Source organism: Phoxinus phoxinus, assembly GCF_949152265.1.
Source record: "Phoxinus phoxinus genome assembly, chromosome: 13".
Classification (NCBI taxonomy): domain Eukaryota; kingdom Metazoa; phylum Chordata; class Actinopteri; order Cypriniformes; family Leuciscidae; genus Phoxinus; species Phoxinus phoxinus.
In genome coordinates this window covers 10,539,462-10,567,378 of record NC_136888.1, presented here as the reverse complement: position 1 = coordinate 10,567,378, position 27,917 = coordinate 10,539,462, and the positions used below count along the sequence as shown (strand labels likewise).

General features: G+C 42.5%; 1 protein-coding gene across 1 annotated transcript in view; it reads left to right on the top strand.

The window, feature by feature from the left end:
- The window catches only part of LOC307009327 (utrophin-like), a 50,897-nt gene extending 23,572 nt beyond the window's left edge, over positions 1–27,325 (top strand). The window contains exons 7-19 of the mRNA XM_079633011.1: positions 3,705–3,765; positions 4,594–4,655; positions 4,824–4,898; positions 6,728–6,929; positions 7,410–7,495; positions 7,797–7,954; positions 9,776–9,942; positions 11,385–11,496; positions 14,004–14,140; positions 15,147–15,185; positions 15,885–15,956; positions 23,123–23,246; positions 26,522–27,325. Coding sequence (XP_079489137.1) covers positions 3,705–3,765; positions 4,594–4,655; positions 4,824–4,898; positions 6,728–6,929; positions 7,410–7,495; positions 7,797–7,954; positions 9,776–9,942; positions 11,385–11,496; positions 14,004–14,140; positions 15,147–15,185; positions 15,885–15,956; positions 23,123–23,246; positions 26,522–26,527 — 1,301 coding nt within the window. The 3' untranslated portion in view covers positions 26,528–27,325. The remainder of the gene's footprint in view (positions 1–3,704; positions 3,766–4,593; positions 4,656–4,823; positions 4,899–6,727; positions 6,930–7,409; positions 7,496–7,796; positions 7,955–9,775; positions 9,943–11,384; positions 11,497–14,003; positions 14,141–15,146; positions 15,186–15,884; positions 15,957–23,122; positions 23,247–26,521) is intronic.
- Positions 27,326–27,917: the final 592 nt, after the last annotated feature.

Sequence of the window (27,917 nt, the reverse complement as noted above, 5' to 3'; positions counted from 1 at the left end):
GCTTGCAGGGTCACCATCTGATCTCAAAAGGGGGTGGTGGGAGCCTTGGGCACGTATCCAAGCCGGGATCTCAGGATCACGTGGGAGCGGGCCGGCCCGAATTCCAGGCACGCTTCATCAACCGAAAATGCCTGCAGGTCCCCTACCCTCTTGATGGAGGCCAATGCAACCTGGAGCGCTGTCTTAATTGACAGGAACTTAAGCTCCACTGATTGCAGAGGCTCAAAGGGAGCACTCTGTAGGGCAGTTAAAACCACTGAGAGGTCCCAAGAGGGAACAAGAGGAGGGCAAGGAGGATTCAGTCTCCTCGCTCCTCTCAGGAACCTGATGACCAGGTCGTGCTTTCCCACGGACTTACCTTCGACTGCGTCGTGATGTGTGGCGATAGCGGCAACATACACTTTCAGGGTGAAGGGAGACAGCCTTCGCTCCAACCCTTCTTGCAGGAAGGAAAGCACTGATCAGGCATTTCGCTGGATCTTCTTGGCGAGAAGAGCACTAGTTGACGAAGAGGTTCCACTTCAACACATAGGCATGTCTCGTGGACGATGCTCTAGCGCAGGGGTGCCCAAACTTTTTCGTATGAAGGGCCAAAAATCAAACTTGATTGAGGGCCGTGGGCCAAAAGTAAATTTTGCATCATAAATCAAACTGTATTACATTAAAGTTGCTATGGGTTTATTTATTTCATAATATTTAAAATAAATATAAAACAACTTTAATCTGATTAACTAATGCAGTTTTATTCGTAAAGTTTTGCATTTTAATGAATGCGTTTATGGTAATTTGTTGACGTTAATTGACGTCAAGTGTCGCAAAGCACTCGGTGCTGCACCTTGAATTGCGCATTTACAGGAAAAAAACTAATTAATTTACATTTAATTTAAACATTTAATTTCAGTTTACTCTGTTGTAGTTCAACAATAAAACAAACAAAAATGTTTAGGGGTGTGCGATATTGACAAAAAATTATATCTCAATATTTTCTGGGATTTTATCGTTAACGATTATTAGGCGATATTTTGCTAAGTGTATTGTGTTGGTACTTTGGCAGGTTTAGGACTGTCGTGGACACCCGACTCCCTAAAGTTTTGGACATTCTTCATACTCTGTGTGGTGGTCAGTTCACAGCAGTGACATAAATAATTTTTCCCAATGTTTCAATTGATTTTTACCTAATATGGGCCTTTTTACCTTTATAAAGCCATTTTTTAAACCTAATTATATGCATGCATCATCTTTTGTGTCCTTTTCATAAATTTAATAAAAACATTTATTATTATTTTTTTATAAAAATAATTGTATTTTGCATATTTTACTATAAAAACACATAATTCTAGTAGATTTTAGTTGATCATAACGAGATGAAATGGGACAAACATTTCATGATTATAGTTACAAAAATGATCACGTTTATCACAGAATCCTGTTCAAAAAGTACTAATACTACACAATGAAATCAATTCACGAAGTTTTATGAAAAAAAAAACAGCAAATAGCAAATAAAATTAGCATCAATATGCACCTTTTGTTTACATAAACATAATAATAACATTAAAAATGATGGCCAGATTTAAAAAGAGTGTCTTGCAACATGTTATCTACTAACATGTACAAGTTCAAATAAAGTTTTATAAAACGATAAACCTCACATATTTCAGGCTTTAAATAATTTTTTCTAAAAAGAATGAGTGAAAAAAGATAAAGTTACTGACATTTACAATGCACATTAACTTATATTTTATAAATTCGGTCCGGTTTTCCTGTGGTGTCTGTTGTTGCTATGCAACCATGCACTGCGCGCTCCACAACGACAAAGAGTTTTAGTAGCTAATGGTTTTTCAACGGCATTCTGAAAAGTTCTCGCTGCGCCTGGAAAAAATGAGCGGGTCGTTTCTTTTATGAGCGCGCGCCTACATTTGAACGAACTTGAGCGCGCAAAAGACGAGATATGTGAAAGGCCCCTTTGCGACGTCTCTCTCTCCCTCTCCTCGGACGGTATGGTGGGCCAAATCAAAGGTTACCACGGGCCAACTTTGGCCCGCGGGTCCTAGTTTGGGCATCTCTGCTCTAGCGGAAGTGATGGTAGCCACCACCGCTGGTGGTAGGGTACTCGAACCTGCCTGGTCCCGTCCAGGAGCCGCACGTGGAGGTTCCAAAGATCAGGACGAGGGTGTCATAGGGTGCCCTGTCTCTGAGAAAGGAGGTCCTTCCTCAGAGAAATTGGCCAGGGAGGTGCTGTCGCGAGGAGTACTAGTTCGGAGAACCAGGTCCGGGTGGGCCAATGAGGCGCAACCAATATGACTTGCTCCTCGTCCTCCCTGATCTTGCACAGGGTCTGTGCAAGAAGGCTTACTGGGGAAAACGCATACTTGCGGAGGCCCCGCGGCCAGATGTGTGCCGAGCGTGCCCTCGGTCAGGGAGTAAAACAGTCTGCAGTGGGAAGCCGGACCTCATTTCTGCTGGAGGGACAGTCTCGATCGCACCCTTCACCAGTAGGGTGGCGACCTCCGCTCTCATGACAGGGTCATTGCCACCGACCATAGTGTAGCGGACTCCCCAAAAGCGGGTAGGAGAACGTACGAACTGAATCACACAGCCGAGCCTGATGGTTCTCGCGACCCAGCGGGACAGGTTGGGAGCTCCAGCCAGGCTCCCAAGAACTGTCTGGGGAACTTAAGTCTGCAAGCCCATCGGGACCTTATTTAGCTTCTCCTCTTTCATTGTGCCCATAATATACGTGCAGAGCACACGTCACATAGTGTGTATGAAATATTGTTATATTGATTATATTATAAATATTATACATCGCCTAAGCAACACAAACTCAATACGCATATACGCACGCGTCACTAACTTGCATTAACAGGTGACAGTTGAATATCCTTGCCATTGGCTCATTTTATTTCTCGAAGATGAGAGGCATTCTAAGCAAAACCCCATTCGTCGCCATGACGTAACTCGTAGTGACTACGAAAGGGAACTTACTGTACACTACCATTCAAAGTTTGTGGCCAGTCAGACTTCAATTCAGTAAGCATACATTAAACTGATCAGAAGAATTTTACATTAAGGCTGTTCTTTTGAACTTTCTATTCCTCAAAGAATCCTGAAAAAAAAATTGTATCACCGTTTCCACAAAAATATTAACCAGCATAACTGTTTATAATAACTGTTTGTAATAACTTTAACATTGATAATTAATAAGAAATTAAAATCTGCATACTATAATGATTTCTTAAGGATCGTGTCACACTGAAGACTGGAGTAATGATGCTGAAAATTCAGATTTGCATCACAGGAATAAATTATTTAAAAATGTAATAATATTTCACAATATTACTGTTTTACTGTATTTCTTTTTAAACGCAGCCTTGGTGAACATAAGAGATTTTTTTCAAAAACATAAACAAATTTAGCTGACCTCACATTTGAATGAAAGTGTACATTAGTTGTACTCAACTCTGAAGTATTTCACCGGCTAGAAATTGGTCTTTTGGAACAAAATTCCTATAAATTGTTTGTTTTCCCCCCCTTTATCAATCCTTATCACGTCAGCTTGAACAACCTGAAAAAGCCATACAATTGGTCAAAAAGTGGGGAAACCCCAATTAGTTTTTTCCAATATACAATATAAAACTGTATTGTTTGAAAGTTATTCAAGTGTCATGACTTTATCTTTGAAACCTTGTCTCCCAAACCAGTTTCCGTTCAGTTCCCGTGGCAGAGAGCTGTTTTTCATAATGGCGTCCCTTATTATATCAAGTGAGTTTTGCTTCATACATTCTCATCTCCGCTATGACACTTCATGCATTTCATGTGATTTCCCATGTGTTCAGTTTTCCATCAGAATAAAGTTAGTTCACACATTTAAATCTAGTTACACAGTCACACTTGCTAAAATGTATTACATTAAGCATCATCATCATCATCATCATCATCATTCGCCTCTAGTCCCATTTGGGACATAGGCCGTCAACATTAACCATAGGTCTCCCAAATACTTACCATTCAAAGGTTTGGGTTCTGTAAGATTTTAAAAAAGTATGCTCACCAAGGCTGCATACTGCAAACTACAGTAAAAACATACATTTTGTGAAATTTTATTGCAGTTTAAAAAATGGTTTTCTATTTGAATATATTTTAAAAAGTAACTTATTTCTGTGATGCAAAGCTGAATTTTCAGCATCATTACTCCAGTCTCCAGTGTCACATAATCCTTCAGAAATCATTCTAATATGCTGATTTATTATCAATGTTGGAAACAGTTGTGCTGCTTAATATTTTTGAGGAAACTGTAGCAGATATTTTTCAGGATTCTTGATGAATACAAATTTATTTGAAATAGTAAAGACATTTTTGATCGATTTTCATGCATCCTTGATTCCTTGCTGAATAAAAGTATTTAAAAAACTTAGTAATTACCGTACTAATAATTCCACATAGTGTTCATTAACAAATTAATGTTTAAATGAATGTGATCTCATTCAAATACGTTTGAGAAAAACATTCCAAATCTTTATATCGTGTTCATGCTTCCATTTGACAGAATCCAAACCAGGGAATTGATGTTGATGATTAATTATGTTTCAGTCATGAGCAGCAGACCACCTCGTGGGATCATCCAAAGATGACACAACTATTTCAGTCAATGGGTCTGTCCTTTAACCTGTCAATCAATGTCAAGTGTTCTGTCATTCTCTCTGTGTAGTGCAATACTTTATATAAGTACAAAATGTTCACTATGCAGATTTGTCCCATTATATATTGCTCTTTTCTAGTGAACTTTCCTAATTTACCGTGATGTTTTACGCTCTGTGCAGCTGATCTGAGTCATGTGCGTTTCTCCGCTTACCGCACAGCTATGAAGAGCCGTCGGCTACAGAAGGCCCTCTGCTGTGAGTGATACGATACCTTATCATTTCCGTCTTATACTTATTACTTCACTAACAAAATCATGGTACTTCTGTGGGGGATTTTGTCCCATTGCAATATCATATTTTTGGGGACATTTATCACTGCATCTCAAATCTCTGCCAGTGTAAACTCCCCTCTTCACTGCACACTCGAAATGACTGGAGGAAATACAAAGGGAAAAAACACATTACAGCAGAAGACAAAGACAATTTTAAACATGACATCTTGATCTCCCTCTGCTAATTTTGTCAGGCACTTTTAGGACGTTTACGGTACACTAACTATGAGTCTTTGATCTTCAAATTGCAGTAGGATTCTTGAAAGCATTAGAGCCAGCAGGCAAACTGCTGATAATGCAAGGCTGGAGCCAAGTCTGGACTCAGAGAAGGGCTACTCTCTGAGAAAACAAAATACTTTTCTGGAAACTAGCATTAACACTCTCTCTTCAACATTAGCATCCTCATCCTAGACGCAATCACACTAAGTCTATCACACATCTGTACTGTCTAAATCTACATTTCCTTCCTTTCACCCCCTCTTCCCTCTCTCTTCTCTCCACATGCTGAGATCACTAACTGATTGACTTTAGTAAAGTTGTTATTCAGTTGCATTCATTATAGGGGGCTAGACAAAAATACAATTGAAATAATTGCAAGCATGGGGTGACAGTACGTCATAGTAGCCATAACCTCTGATTATTGTCTCAGCTTTATTCTTGTTGTTATATTATTAATTATAGGGGGCTAGACAAAAATATAATATTTAAATAATTGCAAGCATGGGGTACTAGCCATAACCTCTGATTATTGTTTGAGCTTTAAGTTGTTATATAGACGACTGTAGGAGGATAAACGGAACTACTATCACAGACAGCAACATCATATCGGCCCAGATATGGCCCATATCAGGTACGTGTTGAATCCACATGTACAGATGTGGCCCGGATCTGGGCAGGCACTATGTTGCTGTCTGGGATATAGATAATGGCAAGCATTGATAGCCTATTAAATAGTATTAGCCATAACCTCTGGCTCACTCTAAAAAATGCTGGGTTGTTTCAACCCAAATTTGGGTAAAATATGGACAAACCCAACCGTTGGGTTAAAAATGTAATGTAAAATTTAACCAACGGTTGGGTTTTTCCATATTTGACCCAAATTTGGGTTGAAACCCCAGCATTTTTTAGAGTGATAATGATCAGACTGATGAGTTTGTCACCATGGAATCCTCGTGAAAGAACGGCCAGCACGAGACCCTGAGCGGCACTGGTGTCTGAGTAGAATAATCAAGTGTCTAGATAAATTATTAAATGGTCAATAATTCATTGGCATTCCAACCTAATTTGAGGTTGAGATAAAATGGAGTCAGATAAATGTTTAATTGGAATGAAACTATTTTGCCACGCTGAAAAGACAGAACGCACAGGTATCCTTCACCCGCTCTATTGGAAACTCTATAATGGCCGATTGGGCGGGCCTTACAATAACAAGTTGATCAGAAATAGCCTGAAGTCAGGTTGGATGGATAGTGTTTTTGGTAACAGACAGCATTTTGACAGCGTTTTGCTTCATATCTTTGGATGTGGGTAATGTTGAGAGGGTAGTTGTTGAAACGTATAATTGGTTGCAAATCTGATGAATGCTGATAAGAAATATAATTTTTTGCTGCCTTTTCACCAGGGAATTTTCATTACACGCCAACGGATGAGTTACACTCTGGTGACTTTCATTAAAATGCACTGAATGGAATTCATTGTGGACAGAAATGAGTGGAGATGAAATCGTATGTGAATATCGTCTGTCTGTTTCAGTGGACCTTTTGGAGCTCAGCAGAGCCCAGAGCATCTTTGATCAACACAAACTCACTCATAATGGGCAGCTACTGGAGATCCCAGGCATCGTAAACTGTCTCTGCACAATCTACCATGAACTTCAGCAGGTGCATCCGGATCTGGTTAATGTCCCTCTGTGTGTGGATCTGTGTCTCAACTGGCTTCTAAAAGTCTATGACAGGTTTGTATGGGTCTTATCTTCAATGGAGTGGCCATGAACATTTAGTCACACTTAAAATGCATGAATAAATATAAAACAAAATATCTGGCATTTGTTAAGAGAAGTAAATAAAGTTATATTTATTTGAAAGAATGACAGCATTAGTACACATAAGCATGAGTACTTTTTTTTTTTACCTAAAGGTTTATGTGCTTTGATAAAATATTATGTATACTGTTTAAAATAAAGGTAAAAAAGTGATACCTTGCAGTTGTGTCTCCTCCTTAATGGTGGGTCTCATACATATTTGATTTTAATGTTTTATGTTCATTTCTTTTGCAGTCCTACAGCAATAATTGTAAGAAGACAAGCTGACACAAAACTGTTTAGTAAAGACATAACCACTGTGGTTGTTACTCACCAAGATATTTACCAGACATTCAAAAGATAATACGTGTGTAATTTCTGTGGCACATCAATGTCTCTGTTTTCTGTTAATAGTGGAAGAAGCGGAAAAGTTCAAGTGCTGTCTATTAAGATCGGCTTGTTTTCTCTTTCAAAGGGACCCATAAAGGACAAGTACAAATGCAAGTGTTTTGATATTAAATATGTATTCTATATGTTTTGTTAATTCTCAATTTATAAATGAGATGAATTAAGTTATGTACGAGACCCTTCACTTTAATATTTGTGCACAATTTCACTGGAAACTTTGATCTCAGTGTCTTTTAAAGTCTCAGACCTACTGGGAGTGGAATGCAACACTGTCCTTGCTGTGACCCCCAACAGAGACATTTATAAATTGGATCTTAAGTCTAAAACCTTACCTCACCCTCCTAGTCTGATAATGTGATTCTCTTTGAGTTTTGCTCGTGTTGTCCTCCACAGATCTGTTCGCTCAGGTGGCCAGCGCTGCAGGGCTCTGTAACCAGAGGCAGCTGGCGTTACTGCTACACAACGGCATCCGAATCCCACATCAGCTCGGGGAGGCGGCTGCGTTCGGAGGGAGTAACATGGAGCCCAGTGTCCGGAGCTGCTTTCAATATGTGAGATAACACTGCCCGCCGTCGGCTACAGAAAGAGATAATCAGATCTTTTTATATCAGTTGTTTTAATTCTCTTTTTATATCCGTTGTTATCCAGCAATGGGATTGAATCGAGGTGAAATGGAGATTTGTGAGCCAGATCTTTCTCCTGAGAACCAGTAGTTAGTTAGCTACTACTATCATAGTTTTATTAAAGTGCCCCTATATGCTGTTTTAAAGGTTCCTAATTTTGTTTTGGAGGTCTCCTACAATAGGTTTACATGCATCCAAGACATGGCAAATGTGTTACAAACATTGTGCAAGAAGTAGGCTAAGATTTGAATTACTGACGACTCATTTCACGTTGTTCAGAATCTGTTCTTTCTTTTGGAAAACAACTCCATTTGTCTTGCACTTTGATCATTGAAACTTTGCAGACCTTTTACAGCTACAGTAAATTACACACTACATGAAAGGTAATATCAGAAAAGCACAATAAGAGCACTATAATATTTTAAATTAGCATGATTTTTTTTTTCATTTTAATTTTAGTTAAATTTTTTGTAATTTATGTATGTGGTTTTGTAATTTTTCTTAGTTTAGGTAATTTCTTTTAATTCAGTTTTAGTTAAGTTTAAATTGAAGCACTCAAATTCTTGAATTAAATAAAAACTATAAATAAATAAAAACTAAAATAATGAATGATCTAATGTCATATTATCTTTAGAAGTTTTTACGTCTAATATGTATTTTGTTTTATTTCCACTTTGTCAATTAGCAAAAAAATGTTTTTGTTTTTGTTAATGAAAGAAAAAGGAATTTCTGAAGAGATGTCAACAATGTTTCAAACTAAGATTTGCCCAAACACCAAAACAAGTGAATTTGTGCTAAGAAATCAGTTTCAGTATAAATCTGATCAATTAGATGTTTCTCTGGTGATGTCCATAATTTGGTCAAATTTATTCTGTTGAACCTCATTATATAAACATAGCAAAAATGAATTACTGAGGACGAGGTAGTGAAAAAACGTATGCATCTTTAACAAAAAGGTTTATTGATGCAAATCAAAAAAACGAGATTTGATACATAATTCAGGTGTGTGGGACATTATATATTCCTAAAGGGAGCTGCTGAACGAATGCTCAGACTTGTTTATGTGGGTATAGGGGCTCATCATTACACATCAGTGAGTTTTGACATATAAATAAATGATGAGCTCTGTTATAAGAGTGGCAGGCCTGCCGGGGATTTACACCGCCACTTTCAGACGGTTAGCGGTCGGTGTGACAGCTGATGCACAAGCTACTGAGAGATATTTAAACGAAATCCACTTGATTTGTGTGCATGCATTCCCATAATATCACATGATGGAGTGCTTTATGATGTGAACCACATCCGCTGGTATAATGGAGTATTTATAAATCCGTTCAGCTCTCATGAAAGCCGCCCTGGACACCTCCGATACTTCACTCTTTTACTTGAGTCACAGTGGAGGTCTTTTCATTTAATGTCCCATGTAATGAAAGACTCTTGATAGTCTTGCCTTAACTGGCCTGCTGTAATTGATTCATAACAGTAGTAGCAGTTTTAATGCCATGGGGGAGACACAAATGACCACAATTGGCCCCATTTGCTTCACTTCAAAATTACTAATGGATCCCTTGCCCCCGGGCTAATAAGGTTGTGATGGGATATTATAGGTTTTGGGTTGTAGATGAATATGCTTCTGAAATGATAAATAGACCATCGGAGTGCTTTTAGACTCAGACAGCTCCATTATAGTATGGCATACAGTGCATTGCAGTAATGAATGAGGGGTTTGTCTGTGCTGGCGGGTTTCAGGTGGGCCGTGATGATGTCATCGAGCTGCAACAGTTTGTGGACTGGATGCATCTGGAGCCGCAGTCCATGGTGTGGTTGCCTGTACTTCACCGAGTCGCCGCCGCAGAAACGGCCAAACACCAGGCCAGATGCAACATCTGTAAAGAGTGTCCCATGGTGGGCTTCAGGTAAAACAAAAGTGAATAATGGTGACGTTTGTTTTTGGGTGGAAGTGCAGAGTTGTGCCACTGCTGTGGACTAAAGGGTTGGAGACTCTTAAAATTCAAGTTTCTTATTCTTCTTCAGCAAAGGAGGTGCCTAACCTTCAGATAATGTTGTTCGTCCACCTCAGAAGGTCAAACTAAATAATATTTTAGCTATATACCTATTATATTACTATTATTTTTTACTTTTTTAATGATCATCTTTATGGAAATGGAACAAATGGAAGAGTTTAAAACCCTGATATTTGTGATTTTATTATTTTTAGCATTAAACATTAAATAAACATGACTATTAAAATAAATAAAATAAAAATGTAATAATAATAATAATATGAATCATAATTGGCAACATGGTTGCACTTTTCCCCCCTAAATTGAGCTGTCATGCATATCATATCTAACAGTTCTCATCCCAAAAAACATGAGATTTGTGCTTTTTTTTTTTGTAAAAAATAAGTAATGTGAAATAACTAATAAGCAATAGTTAACCAGTTTGTCTTGTGCCACAAGTCAAGTCACATTTATTTATAATACTATAATATAGATTGTTTCAGAGAAGCTTTACAGTAAACGGGAAAATAAAAGTATTAATGTTGCATAATTCTTCAATTATGAAACAAATTCAATTTCAGCTGTATGAGCAGCTCTACAGAAGACAATAGTGTCATTTATTCAGCTAAATTTACTTCATTATTGATTCGATTTATTTTAATAACAGTGGCAATGTTGCAAAGTTAATCAGTTATGAGACAAGCTCAATTCTCTCTCTAAAGCAGCTCTACAGAAGACAATACTGTCATTATTCAGCTCAAGTCAGTTCACTGTTGATTCATTTCAGTAAGACAATAGTGTTATAATCCTAATCACTCCAATTCAAGTTTTGTTCTCATCTGAGTGTCAGTCAAGAGACACTGATGGCATATCTGAATATTCTTAACAAAACATTGCAATAACTAGGGGTGGTTCTAGACATGTTCTAGCTCCCCTATCTGTCGTCTCAACCCCCCTAAAACAAATCTCTCATCTGAGTGATTGGGCCAGTGCTGCATCCTCAAGAAAGTTTATCATTTTCAAGTTTTTTTGAAGTCTTGTCAGTTTAAACATTCAAGAGATTTAAAGCCATTCAAACTTAAAAATGTTGCAAAAGAGAACTAAATGTGATACTGTTTACGAAAGACTGGTATCATTATATCAATGGTACAATGGTACCAATTTAAGCTATTTTGACTTACTACAGTATATAGTGATGCCTAATTTAAAGAGTTAACACGTAATGTAGGCAATGGTCTCTTGCTACACATTGTCCCTGAGGGCTAAACCCCCCTGAGGATGAAATCCTTGAACCACCCCTGACAATAACAGATTAGCTGGCCTGTTGCAGTGTGGAACATCTGTTTGTCCTTTAGGTATCGAAGTCTAAAGCATTTCAACTACAACGTGTGTCAGATGTGTTTTTTCTCGGGAAGGATTACCAAGGACCATCATCTCAGCTATCCCATGGTGGAGTACTGCACCCCTGTGAGCATCTGCATCTCTTTATGCTTTTATTTGAACGAAAAAACGATAAAACGATGGTTGTGTTTTTAAATGGTTCACTGTGGACAAAAAATTTGGGGCGGTAAAAGGGTGGGTGTCAATTAAAAATATGTAAAAAATAAAATAAAAATAAAATATATATATATATACTTATTTATATAAGTAACTTATATATATATATATAAGTTACTTATTGTTAGTATATATATATATATATATATATATATATATATATATACTAACAATAAGTAACTTTGCAACTACATGTCAACTTATTCTACCAGTCTACTAATAATCAACTAATACTCAAATGAGAGTTAGTATACATGTAGGTGCAACGTTACTTATAGTCAACAGAATGTATTAAAGGGACCATCAAAATAAAGTGAAACCATATATATTATATTCATTTATTTATATATATACAGTGGGGAGAACAAGTATTTGATACACTGCCGATTTTGCAGGTTTTTCCACTTACAAAGCATGAAGTCTGTAATTTTTATCATAGGTACTCTTCAACTGTGAGTGACGGAATCTAAAACAAAAATCCAGAAATTCACATTGTATGATTTTTAAGTAATTAATTAGCATTTTATTGCATGACATAAGTATTTGATACATCAGAAAGCAGAACTTAATGTTTGGTACAGAGACCTTTGTTTGCAATTACAGAGATCATACGTTTCCTGTAGTTCTTGACCAGGTTTGCACACACTGGGGATTTTGGCCCACTCCTCCATACAGACCTTCTCCAGATCCTTCAGGTTTTCGGGGCTGTCGCTGGGCAATACGGACTTTCAGCTCCCTCCAAAGATTTTCTATTGGGTTCAGGTCTGGAGACTGGCTAGGCCACTCCAGGACCTTGAGATGCTTCTTACGGAGCCACTCCTTAGTTGCCCTGGCTGTGCGTTTCGGGTCGTTAGACCCAGCCACAACCCATCTTCAATGTTCTTAGGGAAGGAGGTTGTTGGCCAAGATCTCGCGATACATGGCCCCATCCATCCTCCCCTCAACACGGTGCAGTCGCCCTGTCCCCTTTGCAGAAAAGCATCCCCAAAGAACGATGTTTCCACCTCCATGCTTCACGGTTGGGATGGTGTTCTTGGGGTTGTACTCATCCTTCTTCTTCCTCCATACACGGCGAGTGGAGTTTAGACCAAAAAGCTCTATTTTTGTCTCATCAGACCACATGACCTTCTCCCATTCCTCCTCTGGATCATCCAGATGGTCATTGGCAAACTTCAGATGGGCCTGGACATGCGCTGGCTTGAGCAGGGGGACCTTGCGTGCGCTGCAGGATTTTAATCCATGACGGCGTAGTGTGTTACTAATGGTTTTCTTTGAGACCGTGGTCCCAGCTCTCTTCAGGTCATTGACCAGCTCCTGCCGTGTAGTTCTGGGCTGATCCCTCACCTTCTTTATGATCATTGATGCCCCACGAGGTGAGATCTTACATGGTGCCCCAGACCGAGGGAGATTGACCGTCATCTTGAACTTCTTCCATTTTCTAATTTTCTAACTTTTCAATTTTCTTTCTGTTGCCTTCTCACCAAGCTGCTTGCCTATTGTCCTGTAGCCCATCTCAGCCATGTGCAGGTCTACAATTGTATCCCTGATGTCCTCACACAGCTCTCTGGTCTTGGCCATTGTGTAGAGGTTGGAGTCTGTTTGATTGAGTGTGTGGACAGGTGTCTTTTATACAGGTAATGAGTTCAAACAGGTGCAGTTAATACAGGTAATGAGTGGAGGGCTTCTTAAAGAAAAACGAACAGGTCTGTGAGAGCCGGGATTCTTACTGGTTGGTAGGTGATCAAATACTTATGTCATGCAATAAAATGCAAATTAATTATTTAAAAATCATACAATGTGATTTTCTGGATTTTTACAAATTTAGTACCTATGATAAAAATGACAGACCTCTACATGCTTTGTAAGTAGGAAAACCTGCAAAATCGGCAGTGTATCAAATACTTGTTCTCCCCACTGTATATATATATACAGTATATATATTCCTTCTGTACGGCCTCCCGAAGGAACAGTTGTAAATATAAAAATGAAAGAATTGAAGTTAACTAAACATAAACTATAACTACAGTAAACTATACAATCTAAACACAAAATAAAACTTAACTTCCTCTAACTCAATATATAAAAAAGATGTACAAAATAAATGGCGCCCATATCCCCACAGCTTCCTTAAATTAATATATAACCATTCCATAAATAATGAAACACAAGAAAATACAACCTGCCCTGCACTAAGGGAATGCAAATCCATTAACAATCAGTGCACCAGAACCTCCCCTACAATACACCCCCCCCCCCCCACACGCACACACATTTATAAATAATTTTTGTGTTCTTATTTTTTAGATTTATTTATTTTATTTCTGATTTTTCCAAACCCTGAACACACTCCATCCAGACCCTGTCACTGTAATTCTTCATGCACAACAGAACATTTCCCTACAGCCTCTCTGTTACAGACGACCTCTGGAGAAGATGTGCGTGACTTCACCAAGGTGCTGAAAAACAAGTTCCGCTCAAAGAAGTACTTCACCAAACACCCTCGGCTCGGCTACCTGCCCGTGCAGACCATCCTCGAGGAAGAGCATCTGGAGACGTGAGTTTTCCTAGTGGAAATATTCAAGGTGCATCTTTCCGGATGAAAGATTTATGATTTTCGTTTAAACAGTGTAGCAATATCATCCTTCCTGGTAATTTGACTAGAAGATGCCATATCTCGGTCTATTGAAGTAATGACTTCCTGTCATCACTCAGCCTCATGGGAAACATGCTTGTTTTTCTGAGTTCCTGAATTACTAAAGGTCTATTTATGTGGTATTTTTGTGCTGGAACAAATTAAAGGCCGTTCATGAATGTAATTCCAAAGCTGCCACTTTAACATCAACACACAAAATGCTGCTTGCCTCTCCTGGATGTGAATTTAATTACAAAAGCAATCAGGTGTCTGTTTATTGTGATCGTGGGGGAAATGAAGAGACAGGACATTTATCATGTTCACGACAGTTTTAAATATTGAAATAAACCAGCTGTTCACATTGGCTGTTATGTTGTGTAATAATGTCATATATATATAAACAATGATCTAAACATAGTGAAATAATTATGAACTAATATTTCTTGTGATTTTTTAAAAATGATCACTATCCCTCAGTTATGGTGTAATTTCCACCACAATCAAAAATTTTGCCAATAATAAAGTTCTTCAAAAATGTGTGTACTACAGTAGTTTATCAATGAGACATCGATGACACTGAGGAGCTTGACATGGAATATGAGACTTGATGTGTTCGGAAGGGGGGGAAAAACAATTCTACCACAACATTAATATGGATTTACATTAATATTTACAGCATTTGATATGTTTAGCAAATTCTATTCATTCATTTTTTCAAACAAAATTAGATTTATTCCCTGTGACGTATATACACTGTTGGACCCTTTTTATAGTGGGCTGTTTTAAGTAGTGCAACAAGTGTGTTTTGACGGCGTTTATTTTTAAAAGTTCACCAAAGTTGAAATGCCAGTGTGTGATTAACGCTCGCTAGGTCTTCTTGTTGACAGCGATGATATTTGCTTACTCTGCTGTCTGTGTTTTACTGCAGCCCAGTTGCATTTCTGAGCATATGTCCAGAGGAGTACGAGTGAGTATCAACAGCCTCTCCTCTCGTTCTGTGATCTTGTTTGAATCTCTTCTACTCCTTCATCCACCCTTCATCCACTTCAGAAGGGAATTCAAGCTGTGTATTTGCTCTTAGTATGCAGTGGCCACAATTAAAATGTAGAAATGTTGTTTTATTACATACAAAATATCCAACCATGTTGCAGCTTTACTCAAATGCTGCACTGATTTTGCTGAAACGCTCAAAAGCTCCCCCCCCCCCTGATTTTTAGTGGATGAAAAGTTAAAGCTTAAAAAGATGTGTTTATACTATTTTTCTTTTTAAATAAATAACATTTTATCAAATGCAATGGCATTCAGGCGTTTTAAGTGTGTGTGTGGATTCATGTTGACACACTAGACGGTGAAAAGGAGTATTCACACAGCAGGAAAGCTTTTCTTAATTGGCAACATTGAAAAGGTTTCCATTGCAGTCTGCATCCTCTAACGAACAGCTTTTAATATAAAGCGTCTCCTTTTCTCGTCCTATTACAAGTGTCCGAGGACTGCTTAAAACGTTGCGCTTTAAGCCGAAATGTTTTGCCTGTTTCCTTAACAAGCTGTTTCGCTGACTGTTTGACAGCCGCAAAGAAAAACAAATTCCTCAGATATTTCCCCATTATTTTACAGTTGGATACCTGCATCACAGGGAACTTTCTTTCACACATGTGTCCACTTTCAGGTCGACACAGAGAGATGGAGAATCTAGTGCCATCTTCCCTGTACCAGAAGCTCACCTGTCAACAGGAAAAATGTGAGTCGCACCTGATAGTTTCGCTCATGTGCACTGCGGTTTGTCATTCTGTCACTCACTGTGACACCTGAACTAACAGACTGATGAGTGATCATTTGATTTGACCTCACTGTGACCAGCACAAATAAATCTGTTTCATCCATCAGGACTAATTCAATACAGGCACATAATGGCGGTGCGTTTAATCATAGTGATCCTGAGAATAATTATGCAAAATTTGTATACGCATTGCCATAGATCTGTGCAGCAGTGTTATTTTAGTACTAGTGCAGTTTTATTTTTATTCGTTTTTTCTTTATATTTTCTGTTCTGTTTTAGTTGCATGGTTGTCATTTTTATTAGTTTTTTTTGTTTGTTTTTTTATGTCTAAATATTTTTTTATTATTAATTTTGTATTTCAGTTTGTATGTAAGTCAAACTAAATGAAAATGTGAAATGTTGCCTTGACAAATAGCTGAAATAAAATAAGTTTTTTTTTAAAATATATTTTCGGTTTTCATTTTGATAAGTTTTAGTAATTTTTGTCATTTTTATTATTGAAAAAAAAAATGTCTATGGTTTTTTGATAATTATTATTTAAGTTTTAGATATTTTAGTACATTAAGTTTAAGGTTTTAATATTTTATTTTAGTTCAAGTTTATTTCAAGTAACTAGTTGTTTTATGAATTTAGTTTTGGTTTTAGTTAACTATAATATCCTTGCTTTGCTGTTAATTACTTAATTACATGGACAGATTCTAAGCAATTATTTGATCGCTGACCTTCTATTAATTTGGCTTTATTATACACAATAGTTTAAAAAAAAATGTATCTGTCCCCATGCCACTGATTAATCATACAAGTCGTTTGTTTCTGCATAAATGATTAATAAATACATGTTCTTAAACTTAATTTCTAGAAACTAAACCATTTGGCTTTAAGTCAAATTAAAAAATGTGTCTCATTTATAAATCTATTTTTAGGCAATAAAGGTTCCCTTTCGTAGTCACTTCGAGTTACGTCGAAATGACGACGAATGGGGTTCGCTTAGAAGCCTATCATCTTCGAACAGTAATAAAACGAGCCAATGGCAAGCAAATGCCATGGGTCTGCTGAATTTGCATAGCGTAACTCCGCCCCACAGTGTGGGTATATAAGGAAGTGAGCCGGCAACATGCAGATATGTTTTCGCTTTCGGAGCCAAGAGCATTCTTCACTCCACAAGCCATTCTGAGATCATCTCTCTTCACTCTTCGAGACGAGCTACTCTTCAGAAGTGTTGGTGTGACGGCGAATTCCAGCGAGCTTCATATTGCCTGCCGATCTGCGCAGTGGTCTGCCAGTCGTGTGTCTCTCCCTGGGCGCTTCAGCACTGCTGTTTGAGTTTTATCTCTCTAAAAGAGCTGCACGCGGCGCGTCTTTTTAAAGACGGTTCGCCCGTGTGTTTCTGGGTGCGATACACAGATTAAATCAGCTGATGGGCACGGACGCTGTCTGATGTGTTTGGGCAAACGCACAGACAGCGTTCGTGGATGCGTCATGTTCTCATTGCGGGGACATGACCATCGCAATGTAACGATCGAGACTCGATGACCTCCTCGAGAGAGAGTCCCCTCATCCACACCCCGATCTATTCTCTCCGCAAGAGGGAATACTTCGGCTGGTGGCCAGGGTGATCAGAGGCTGCTGTGTGGAACCAACCCGACGATCTATCCTCGGTCCACACACTCCTCTTCACATTGCAACCCGTGTGGTATCCGGATGAGATCGCTGACCAGTCCCGGCCAGAGGTCGCGGGCTGGTCCAGCATTTCATTCGATGCCCCGGCAGATGAAATCTTGTCTATCGCCGCATCACAAGGTGGGCGTGAGTACGCTGGAGAAGACTCGGCTGTGCTGCCTCCTCCGGGTGTGCCAGCATTGCCCGAGTCTGAACCAGAACTCTGCCATGCTTCCCCGGGCAGTCGCGAGCATTTGGGCTTGTGTGGAACCCTCCGCCATGTCCCAAGTGCTTAAAGCTGATGATCGGTTTTTGGGGACGCACCGGCACACGTCGGCCCGCCCCCAATTCCTTTCTTCCTGGACGTGCATGAAGAGGTCATGAGATTACTCAGCGGCCTCTTCCGCCTTCTCTGCCCTCGATGAGGTCGCGGCCAGTGGGTACACTGGGGTTCCCCCTATGGAGTGTTCTGTGGCAACACAACTGTGTCCCCACAGCGCCTCCACTGGCGTGGCGGCCCTAAGCACCCACCCACCCCAAAGCATGTAGGTTTTTGTCTACTCCGGTGGCAGAGATCTATAGAGCTGCGGGGCTGGCTGCCACCTCACTGCATGCTATGCCCATCCTTCAGGTCTACCAGGCCAGGGGTGCTCATTGCTAATGCACGAGGGTAGGGCTGTACCAGGGCTCTTGCAAGAGCTGCGTGCCGCCACCGACCTCGCTCTACGGGCGACGAAGGTGACCACACGCTCCCTGGGTCAGGTGATGTCCACATATGTGGTCCAGAGACAAAAACTGGCTTAGTCTGGTTGATATGGGCGAGGCTGAGCGAAGCCGCTTCCTCAACTCCCCATATCCCAGACTGGCCTCCTCGGCGGCGCAGTCGAGGACTCTGCCCAGAGTTCTCGGCTGCCCAGAGCGGACTGAGGCTCTGATCCCGCGGCCAGCTGCTCAGCCGCCGGCTCAGCTGCCTCATTCCGCTCGCCGCCGAGGGCGCCCTCCTGCGACACTCCCTGCCGGCCCTAGCAGCACCCTTCACCCAGGCCGTGCCATGGAGGTAGTCGCAGGAAGGCGCCCCAGCCCGTACCAGCCCCGCAGCAATGCGGTGCTCCCGTTACGGGCAGCTCAGAGATGGGTTGCAGTTCTTTCTAGGAGGTGGTTGCAGGGCCACTCCTTCCCCCGGTGGAGGGCCGGGGGAAAACCTCTTTTTCCAAAGAACTGTCTCTCCCATCTCTGAGCACACAGAGTTCTCGGACGACAGTGCGCGCCACCCTCGGGTCCCGCCACTCTCGCCCTCCTCTGTCACAGAGTTCTCGGATGACAGTGCGCACGCTCACGGGCCTCGCCACTCTCGTCCCCCTCTGTCGCCAGACCCCTGCCAGAGCACGCCCCTGTGGAACGCTGGTCCTTCCCTGGCCTCCTCTGGCAGGACGCGGCTAATGACCGTGCCCCCACACCGGGCCGCTATGCCACCCACGTCTGGGCCGGTCATTCCGCTTCGCTGCACCCCCGGGGGGACGTCTGTCGTTCGCATGACCCCGCTGGCACAGTCCGTGGGAGCCTGGTTAGAGCTTCCCCCCTGTCCCGCTGGCTCGCGCGAACCATCAGGCTCGGCTATGCGATTCAGTTCGCACGGTCTCCTCCCCGCTTCAGGGGAGTCCGCTTCACTATGGTCGGTGGCAATGCCCCTGTCATGAGAGTGGAGGTCGCCACCCTGCTGGCGAAGGGTGCGATCGAGACTGTCCCTCCAGCCGCAATGAGGTCCGGCTTCTACAGCCCCTACTTCATTGTCCCCAGGAAATCCGGTGGGTTACGGCCAATCCTGGATCTGCGCGTCTTGAACCGTTCCCTTCACAGGCTTCCGTTCAAGAGGCTCATGGCCAAGCGCATTTTCGAATGTGTGCAGCCACAGGATTGGTTTGCAGCGATCGACCTGAAGGACGCCTACTTTATGTCTCCATTTTTTCTCGACACAGACCGTTCTTGCGGTTTGCTTTCGAGGGGCAGGCATACCAGTACGCAGTTCTCCCATTCGGGTTGGCCCTGTCTCCTCGCGTCTTCACGAAGGTCGTCGAGGCAGCCCTTGTGCCGCTACGGCAGCACAGGGTTCGCATCCTGAATTATCTCGATGACTGGCTAATCCTAGCTCACTCTCGGACCAGGGTTGCGAACACAGGGACCTAGTGCTCCGGCACCTAGCCCGTCTGGGCCTTCGGGTCAACTGGGAGAAGAGCAAACTTTGCCCCGTGCAGAGGATCTCTTTTCTCGGTAGGAAATTCGACTCGGTCGCCATGTGCGCGCAGCTTACGAGCGAGCGCGCGCAGTCACTGCCGACTTGCCTGAGACAATTTGAGGGCAAGAGTGCGGTTCCACTGAAACTTTTTCAGAGGCTCCTGGGGCATATGGCATCTGCAGCCGCGGCAACGCCGCTCGGATTGCTTCATATGAGACCGCTTCAGCACTGGCTTTGCGATCGAGTCCCGAGGTGGGCATGGCGTCAGGGCACGTTCCGAGTACCAGTTACTCCGACCTGCCATCAGACCTTCACCCCGTGGACGAATCTCAGCTTTCTCGGGCCGGAGTGCCCTTAGAACGAGTTTCCAGGCATGTTGTTGTCTCAACGGATGCCTCCTCCACGGGCTGGGGCGCCATGTGCAATGGACATGCTGCCGCGGGCTCCTGGACAGGACCCCACCGCCTATGGCATGTCAATTGCCTCGAGTTGCTGGCAGTACGTCTCGCTCTGCACCGCTTCCGGGCGCTGCTCAAGAACCAGCACGTACTAGTCCCATCAGACAATACCGCGACAGTAGCGTACATCAACCGACAAGGTGGTCTACGCTCCCGCCGTATGTCGCAACTCGCCCGCCACCTCCTCATATGGAGTCAGAAGCATCTGAGGTCGCTTCGAGCCATTTTTATTCCGGGAGACCTGAACTGTGCAGCCTACGAGCTCTCACGGCTTCAGCCTCTTCCGAGAGAATGGAGACTCCATCCCCAGGCGGTCCAGCTGATTTGGGATCAGTTCGGGGACGCACAGGTAGACCTGTTTGCCTCCCACGACTCGTCCCACTGCGCCCAGTTTTACTCCCTGACCGAGGGCACGCTCGGCACGGACGCTCTGGCGCTCAGCTGGCCCCGGGGCCTCCGCAAGTATGCGTTTCCCCAGTGAGCCTTCTTGCACAGACCCTGTGCAAGATCAGGGAGGACGAGGAGCAGGTCATATTGGTTGCGCCGCACTGGCCCACCCGAACCTGGTTCTCCGAACTTGTACTCCTCGCGACAGCTCCTCCCTGGCCAATTCCTCTGAGGAAGGACCTCCTTTCTCAGGGACGGGGCACCCTTTGGCACCCTCGTCCCGATCTCTGGAACCTCCACGTGTGGCTCCTGGACGGGACGAGGCAGGTTTGAGTACCCTACCACCAGCGGTGGTGGCTACCATCACTTCCGCTAGAGCGTCGTCCACTAGGCATGCCTACGCGTCGAAGTGGAACCTCTTCGTCTCTTGGTGCTCTTCTCACTCAGAAGACCCCAGATCATGCCCGATCGGTGTCGTGCTTTCCTTCCTGCAGGATGGGTTGGAGCGAAAGCTGTCTCCCTCCACCCTGAAAGTGTATGTTGCCGCTACCGCCGCACATCACGACGCAGTCGAAGGTAAGTCCGTGGGAAAGCACGACCTGGTCATCAGGTTCCTGAGAGGAGCGAGGAGACTACATCCTCCTCGCCCTCCTCTCGTTCCCTCTTGGGACCTCTCAGTGGTTCTAACTGCCCTGCAGAGTGCTCCCTTTGAGCCTCTGCAATCAGTGGAGCTTAAGTTCCTGTCAATCAAGACAGCGCTCCTGGTTGCATTGGCCTCCATCAAGAGGGTAGGGGACCTGCACGCATTTTCTGTAGACGAAGCGTGCCTGGAATTCGGGCCGGCCTTCTCTCACGTGATCCTGAGACCCCGGTCTGGATATGTGCCCAAGGTTCCCACCGCCAGGTGGTGAACCTGCAAGCGCTGCCCCTGGAGGAGGCAGACCCAGCCTTGGCATTGCTCTGTCCAGTACGCGCCCTCCGTGCTTACGTAGACAGAACGCAGTGTTCAGGACCTCAGACCAGCTCTTTGTCTGTTTTGGTGGGAAGCTGAAGGGAAAGGCTCTCTCCAAGCAAAGGTTGTCTCACTGGATAGTGGACGCCATTGCTTTGGCTTACCAGCAGCAAGGTCGACCGTGCCCCCTTGGTGTGACGGCCCACTCCACCCGGAGTGTGGCCTCCTCTTGGGCTCTAGCGCATGGCGCCTCGCTAACAGACATCTGCAGAGCTGCAGGCTGGGCGACACCCAACACATTCGCCAGATTCTATAATCTCCGAGTGGAGCCAGTGTCCTCCCGAGTACTCGCTTCAACCAGCCGGTGCTAGGACCCGCTCAGGTGTCTTCGCTTGCTCGCCATTCCACTCCACGGACTGGATACGTGCGATATTCTCCTCAGGTGAGCCTGATAAGCCCTGAGTTCCTCCAGCGCTGTTGACGTCAACGCCAGAGTTATGCCTCCGGCAGCTTTCGCGTTGGCTAGGTGCCACCATGTGCATGGTTCCCCCGCTGGGTGACCCCCACGTGTGTATTTCCACTGTAAGCCTCCTTCGAGCATGTGTCTTTCCCTTGGCAAGCCAGTCTGCCACCCCTGGGGTTGAAATATTCCACCCTACGGGCTGGACACCCCAGTGTTCTCCGTATGCACCCCCCTCCGGGTCATATGTGTTTTCTTAAGTCCCCCCCCCCTTCGGGCGGGCACTGATTGCATATTCCACTGTGATATGCTTCCCAGTGTACCTTGGTATTCCTGTGTTAAGTAGGAGTCCTTCGTCCGTGCTAGTCTCACGACAGGGAGCTCAGACTTACGCAGGGCACTGGAAGACAGCCGAGGTGGCGTGATTGGACTGGGAACCCCATTCGTCGTCATTTCGACGTAACTCGAAGTGACTACGAAAGGGAACGTCTCGGTTACGGATGTAACCCTCGTTCCCTGAGTAGGGAACGGAGACGTTACGTCTTCCTGCCACTTCCGCTGTACCGCTGGAACAGCCTGAGTTCAGCTTGGCTCCTTCAGCGAAGAAACATATCTGCATGTTGCCGGCTCACTTCCTTATATACCCACACTGTGGGGCGGAGTTACGCTATGCAAATTCAGCAGACCCATGGCATTTGCTTGCCATTGGCTCGTTTTATTACTGTTCGAAGATGATAGGCTTCTAAGCGAACCCCATTCGTCGTCATTTCGACGTAACGTCTCCGTTCCCTACTCAGGGAACGAGGGTTACATCCGTAACCGAGACGTTTCTTGGAATCATTACCCATAAATATGAGAAATAAAAATATCAAAGCTTTCCTTTGAGAACACAGATAATCAATTACACATAATTTGTGGTCCAAAATGCAATATTATCCGAAAAATGATCCGTGTCATCATGGTCATCTTTAATGGCAGGAGTGAAGAGCACATCCTCACTCAGATTCACGATGGACCAGCTACAAGTGCTCATCAGAGCACAGCCGGCACTGAGATGATGATGAATGAGCTGGAGCGTTCTCTGCAGTCTGGAGGCGGACAGGTACCACTGATGTGTTTCTGATGCCTCTGGTGGCCTGATGCCTTATGAATGCTAGCAAAAATACTTCATCCCCCGGTTTCACAGACAAGGTTTAAAGGGATAGTTCACCCAAAAAGGAAAATTATACCATTATTTACTCACCCTTAAGCCCTTAAGCTCACTCTTCATTCAGACGAATACAATCGGAGTTATATTTAAAAAAATATCCTGGCTCTTCCAAGCTTTATAATGATAATGAATGGGGGGTGAGATTTTGAAGTCCCAAAAAATGCATCCATCCATCATAAAAAAATTATCCATGCGGCTCCAGGGGGTTAATAAAGGCCTTCTGAAGCAAAGCGATAGGTTTTTGTAAGAAAAATATCAATTTTTAAAACTTTTTTAGCTACAGTATAATATACCTAATAATAATAATACATTTTATTTGTAAAGCACTTTTCATAAAAGTGCTACAGAGACCACATTAAAAATGAGATAATAAAAAAAAACAAGTGATAAAATACATAAGAAAAGACAACTAAAAGAGGAGTTTTTAGTGCAGAGTAAAATTAGCAAAGCCTAAGGACAACTTAAGAACGCCTGCCTGAACAAAACAGTTTTAAGCTCTTTTTTAAAAGTGTCCACAGACTGGGGTTTTCGCAGATGTTCAGGGAGGGAGTTCCAGATGCGAGGGGCAGCAGAACAGAAAGCTCGGTCTTCCATGGTGCGGAGTCTTGAATGTGGCTGATGGAGGAGATTTGTGCTTTGGGACCGGAGGCTATGGGTGGATGAGTGAGGGGTAAGGAGGTCTTTGAGGTATTTCGGGGCGTTGTTATATGCAAAGATGGGTGATGAGGGCAATCTTGTATTGAATTCTTGAGGTTATGGGGAGCCAGTGGAGGTTCTGAAGAATGGGAGTGATGTGTTCGTATTTGCGGGTTTTCATCAGAGTTCGGGCAGCACATTTCTGAATGAATTGAAGTTTTTGAAGGTATTATTTGGTATACCGATAAGCAGGCTGTTACAGTAATCAAGCCTGGAGGAAATTAAGGCGTGGACGAGTTTTTCTACGTCAGAGAAAGTGAGGAAGGGGCGGAGTTTTGAAATGTTTTTTTTTTTATATGAAAAAAGCAGGTTTTGTACAGATTGATGTGATTTGCAAAGGTCAGTTGTGGGTAGAGCTTCACACCGAGGTTGGTAACAGTAGTTCAGAGGGGGATATCTTGACCGGAGAAAGAGATAGTGGTTATATGGGTGATGACTGGACCTGATGAGGGGTGCCAATTTGTATGGCTTCAGTTTTAGAGCTATTCAACTGGAGGAAATTATATCTCATCCACGCCCTAATCTCCTCCAGGCAGTTTGAGAGGGCTAGAGATGATGGTGAATAGGGAGCAGAAGCTGATGAGAGAGCAGATAATGATGAAAGGACCGGGGTAGAGCATAGGTTTGAGTCGGTTCGCAGGTATAACTTGGTGTCATCAGCATAACAGTGAAAAGAGATGCCATGATGGCTGATGACACGACCCAGTGGCAACATGTATAGAATGAAGAGCAGGGGTCCTAGGATAGATCCTTGGGGGACACCACAAGTGACAGGGGCTGTTCGGGACCTGGCTGATCCCAGGAGGACGTATTCTGTCCTGTCAGCGAGGTGTGAGGTGAACCAGTCCAGTGTGGAGTGACGGAGACCAATGTCAGTATGGAGACGGCTTAGTAGGATGGTGGTCGACAGTATCAAAGGCCGCTGAAAGGTCAAGGAGAATGAGCAGAGAGGGGGATCCAGAATCTGCAGAAATGAGAAGGTCATTGGTTACCCTCAACAGTGCTGTCTCTGAACTATGTGCAGTACGAAAACCAGATTGGAATGTTTCAAACAGTGAATGACGTTGTAGATGTTCCTGTAGCTGTGCAGCAACAGCTTTTTCAAGCACCTTGGACAGGAATGGAAGATGGGAGATGGGCCGATAGTTGGAGAGACATTCTGGGTCGAGGTTGGGTTTCTTCAGGAGAGGTTTGATAACGGCAGTTTTGAGTGGGGGTGGGACATGACCAGAGTTTAATGAATGGTTTATTATTTGTGTAATGAGAGGACTAATGGCCGACAGGTTTGATTTGATGAGTGCTGTAGGGAAGGGGTCCAGTGGAGAGGTGGAAGGCTTCATCTTTTTGATGAGACCCTTGACTTCGATCTGTGTGACTTTAGTGAAAGTGCTGAAAAGAGGGGGTTGTGAGCAGGCAGATGGCAGAGATGGAGCTGGGGAGCCAGAAAGCTGAGACCGGATGGAGTTGATCTTATCTTTGAAAAATACATGAAACCTGTTGCAGAGTTCTGCTGTGGGTTCAGTATGGGTTTGGTTTTTGGGATTAAGGAGATGATTTATGGTGGATTTTTTTATTTTTTTTATTTTGTTGGAACCTTTTACAAATAAACTCAACTTATTGTCAATGACCACCCCCAAGTATGTGTGAGTGTCAACTATTTCAATGTCCAAGCCTTTAATTGTTGTCATCAGAGGACAGGGTGGGGTCCTCCTATAATCAATCACCATGTCCTTTGTTTTATTAAAATTGAGATGAAGAGAAAATCGATCGCACCACGACACAAAGTCCACAGATCCTGCGCAACAGTGCTTCAGATCCTGTTCGTGGAGAAGACTCTCACAATCACAGAATCATCCACGTACTTTATAATATAACTGTTCTCATACTTACTCCGACGATAAACAAAAGAGGTGAAAGACTGCAGCCTTGAGGTGAACCAGTGGAACAATACTGAAGGTCTGAATGAACACCATTGACTCTGACATACTAAGGACGTTTTAATAGAAAATCCAAAATCCACCCAGCAATATTGAGATCCAAGTGAAGAGAAATACGTTTCTCTGCCAACAAATGGAGCCGTATTGTATTAAAGGCCAAAGAAAAATCATAATAGTCTAGCATGGGTGTTTGGTTTTTCCAAGTGTCTGAACAAACAATTAATTGAGGTCATCTTTAGACTGCTGTAAAATTTCTCCCTTCACTACTTTTTTTTAATTCCCTTTTTTTTGCACGTCTAATAATGTATGCAATTTCGGATGCAGCAAATTAAAACATGAAGTATGTGCATTTTTTATATACACTGTAGAACTTACTTTTAATGGTTGCAAAGTAATTTCTTATTTAAAAGAAGTATATATTCAGAGAGAATGTGATTTAGGATGCAGTCTGTGTGTCAAATGTTTGCATGCAAGGACTATATACTGTTTTTGTTTTTAAGTGTTCAAACTTAAGATTTAATCTCTTTCCTTTAGGTCTGAGGATGTTTTTCTTGACATCACATGAGATTTGGCCTTCAATCAGATGAAATAGTGGAGGCCTGGGATCTGAAGTTTGAGTTATTTTTATACGATTTCATCTCACACCCCACACCAAGATGACTGTGTGACAGGACTTTCATCATCGCTGTCTTCTGCTTCTCAAAATGATAAGAGCTGGAGTCGACCGCAGTGCAGATGCGTTTGTTTATCCATGAGCTGTTCGTTAGAGGATGACCGTACAGATCAGACCCCACGCCATTCCTCCTACTGAGACTGCCGTCATGCTTTAACGCCACTGATAAAAATTTACACAAACATGACAATCAGTTCAGAGCAATGCAAAGTCTGCTTTGTACCGTGTGTACCGTGGAAGGATTCTCAAAGATTTTTGCTTGCATTCATTTTTTTTTTAATGATATTTCTTTCTTGCTGTGTTTGACTTTGCACTGTTTTTCCATTTAGGGCAAAAGCAACAATAATTAGAAACAGAACCACCAAGTGGAGTGTCTCTTCCAAATCCATCGATATTGGATATGTAATAGATGTTGCCCATCTTTGTTTTGTAATATGATGACTGAAACAATATAATGTTATACATTTGTTTACTTGCATATTATGCTATATTTCTATGCATCTTGTGCGTTTCGGTGTTGCAACAAATGTTTACGATTATATTGGAAATGCACTTGTTTGCTTTTGGTCCTGTTGTGAAAATCTTCTGTCACCATTACACTAAATTGGATTTGACTGGAAAATCTGCATTGATTGTAATAAATAAATTAAATATATTTGTCTCAGACATTCCTTCTGTGTTTTCAATCAAATTTTGAGCATCTAAATCATATTTAGGCCTAATTTAATTAAAAGATTTCTAATAAACAGTCTCAAACTCAACTGAATATCAATAGGCTACATGATTATTTAGGGATGTTTTGAACGGGATGATTTTAATCTCCTTTTGTTTGATTATTATTATTTTGCAAACAGAATGCTGCAATGCTACAAACAGTTTCTAAAACCTGGATGCTATTAAATCTGCTCCATATCTAAATAAAACATTGCATGTTCTGTTTTGTTTAACTTTTAGGAGACAGAAGCTTTTTAATGCCTTTTTAACGGGCTAATGGTTTGAGGAACCATCATTCATTATGTAATTGGTAATTACTGTAGCATATTACATAATTGGCAAATTATAATGCAAAGCAGATGTTGGTAACAAAAAATATCACTTCTTTTAGGATTAAACAGCTTCAAAAGCTCAAAAACCGGAGTTTTGTGAAATATATTAATACTCTCTATGTCGGATAGCCTACATCATCACATTGCTGCTTCCAAAATGTGATATGCTTCTTTGTTTAGCTAAAGAAACCTGGTGACAGTTCTGGTTGTA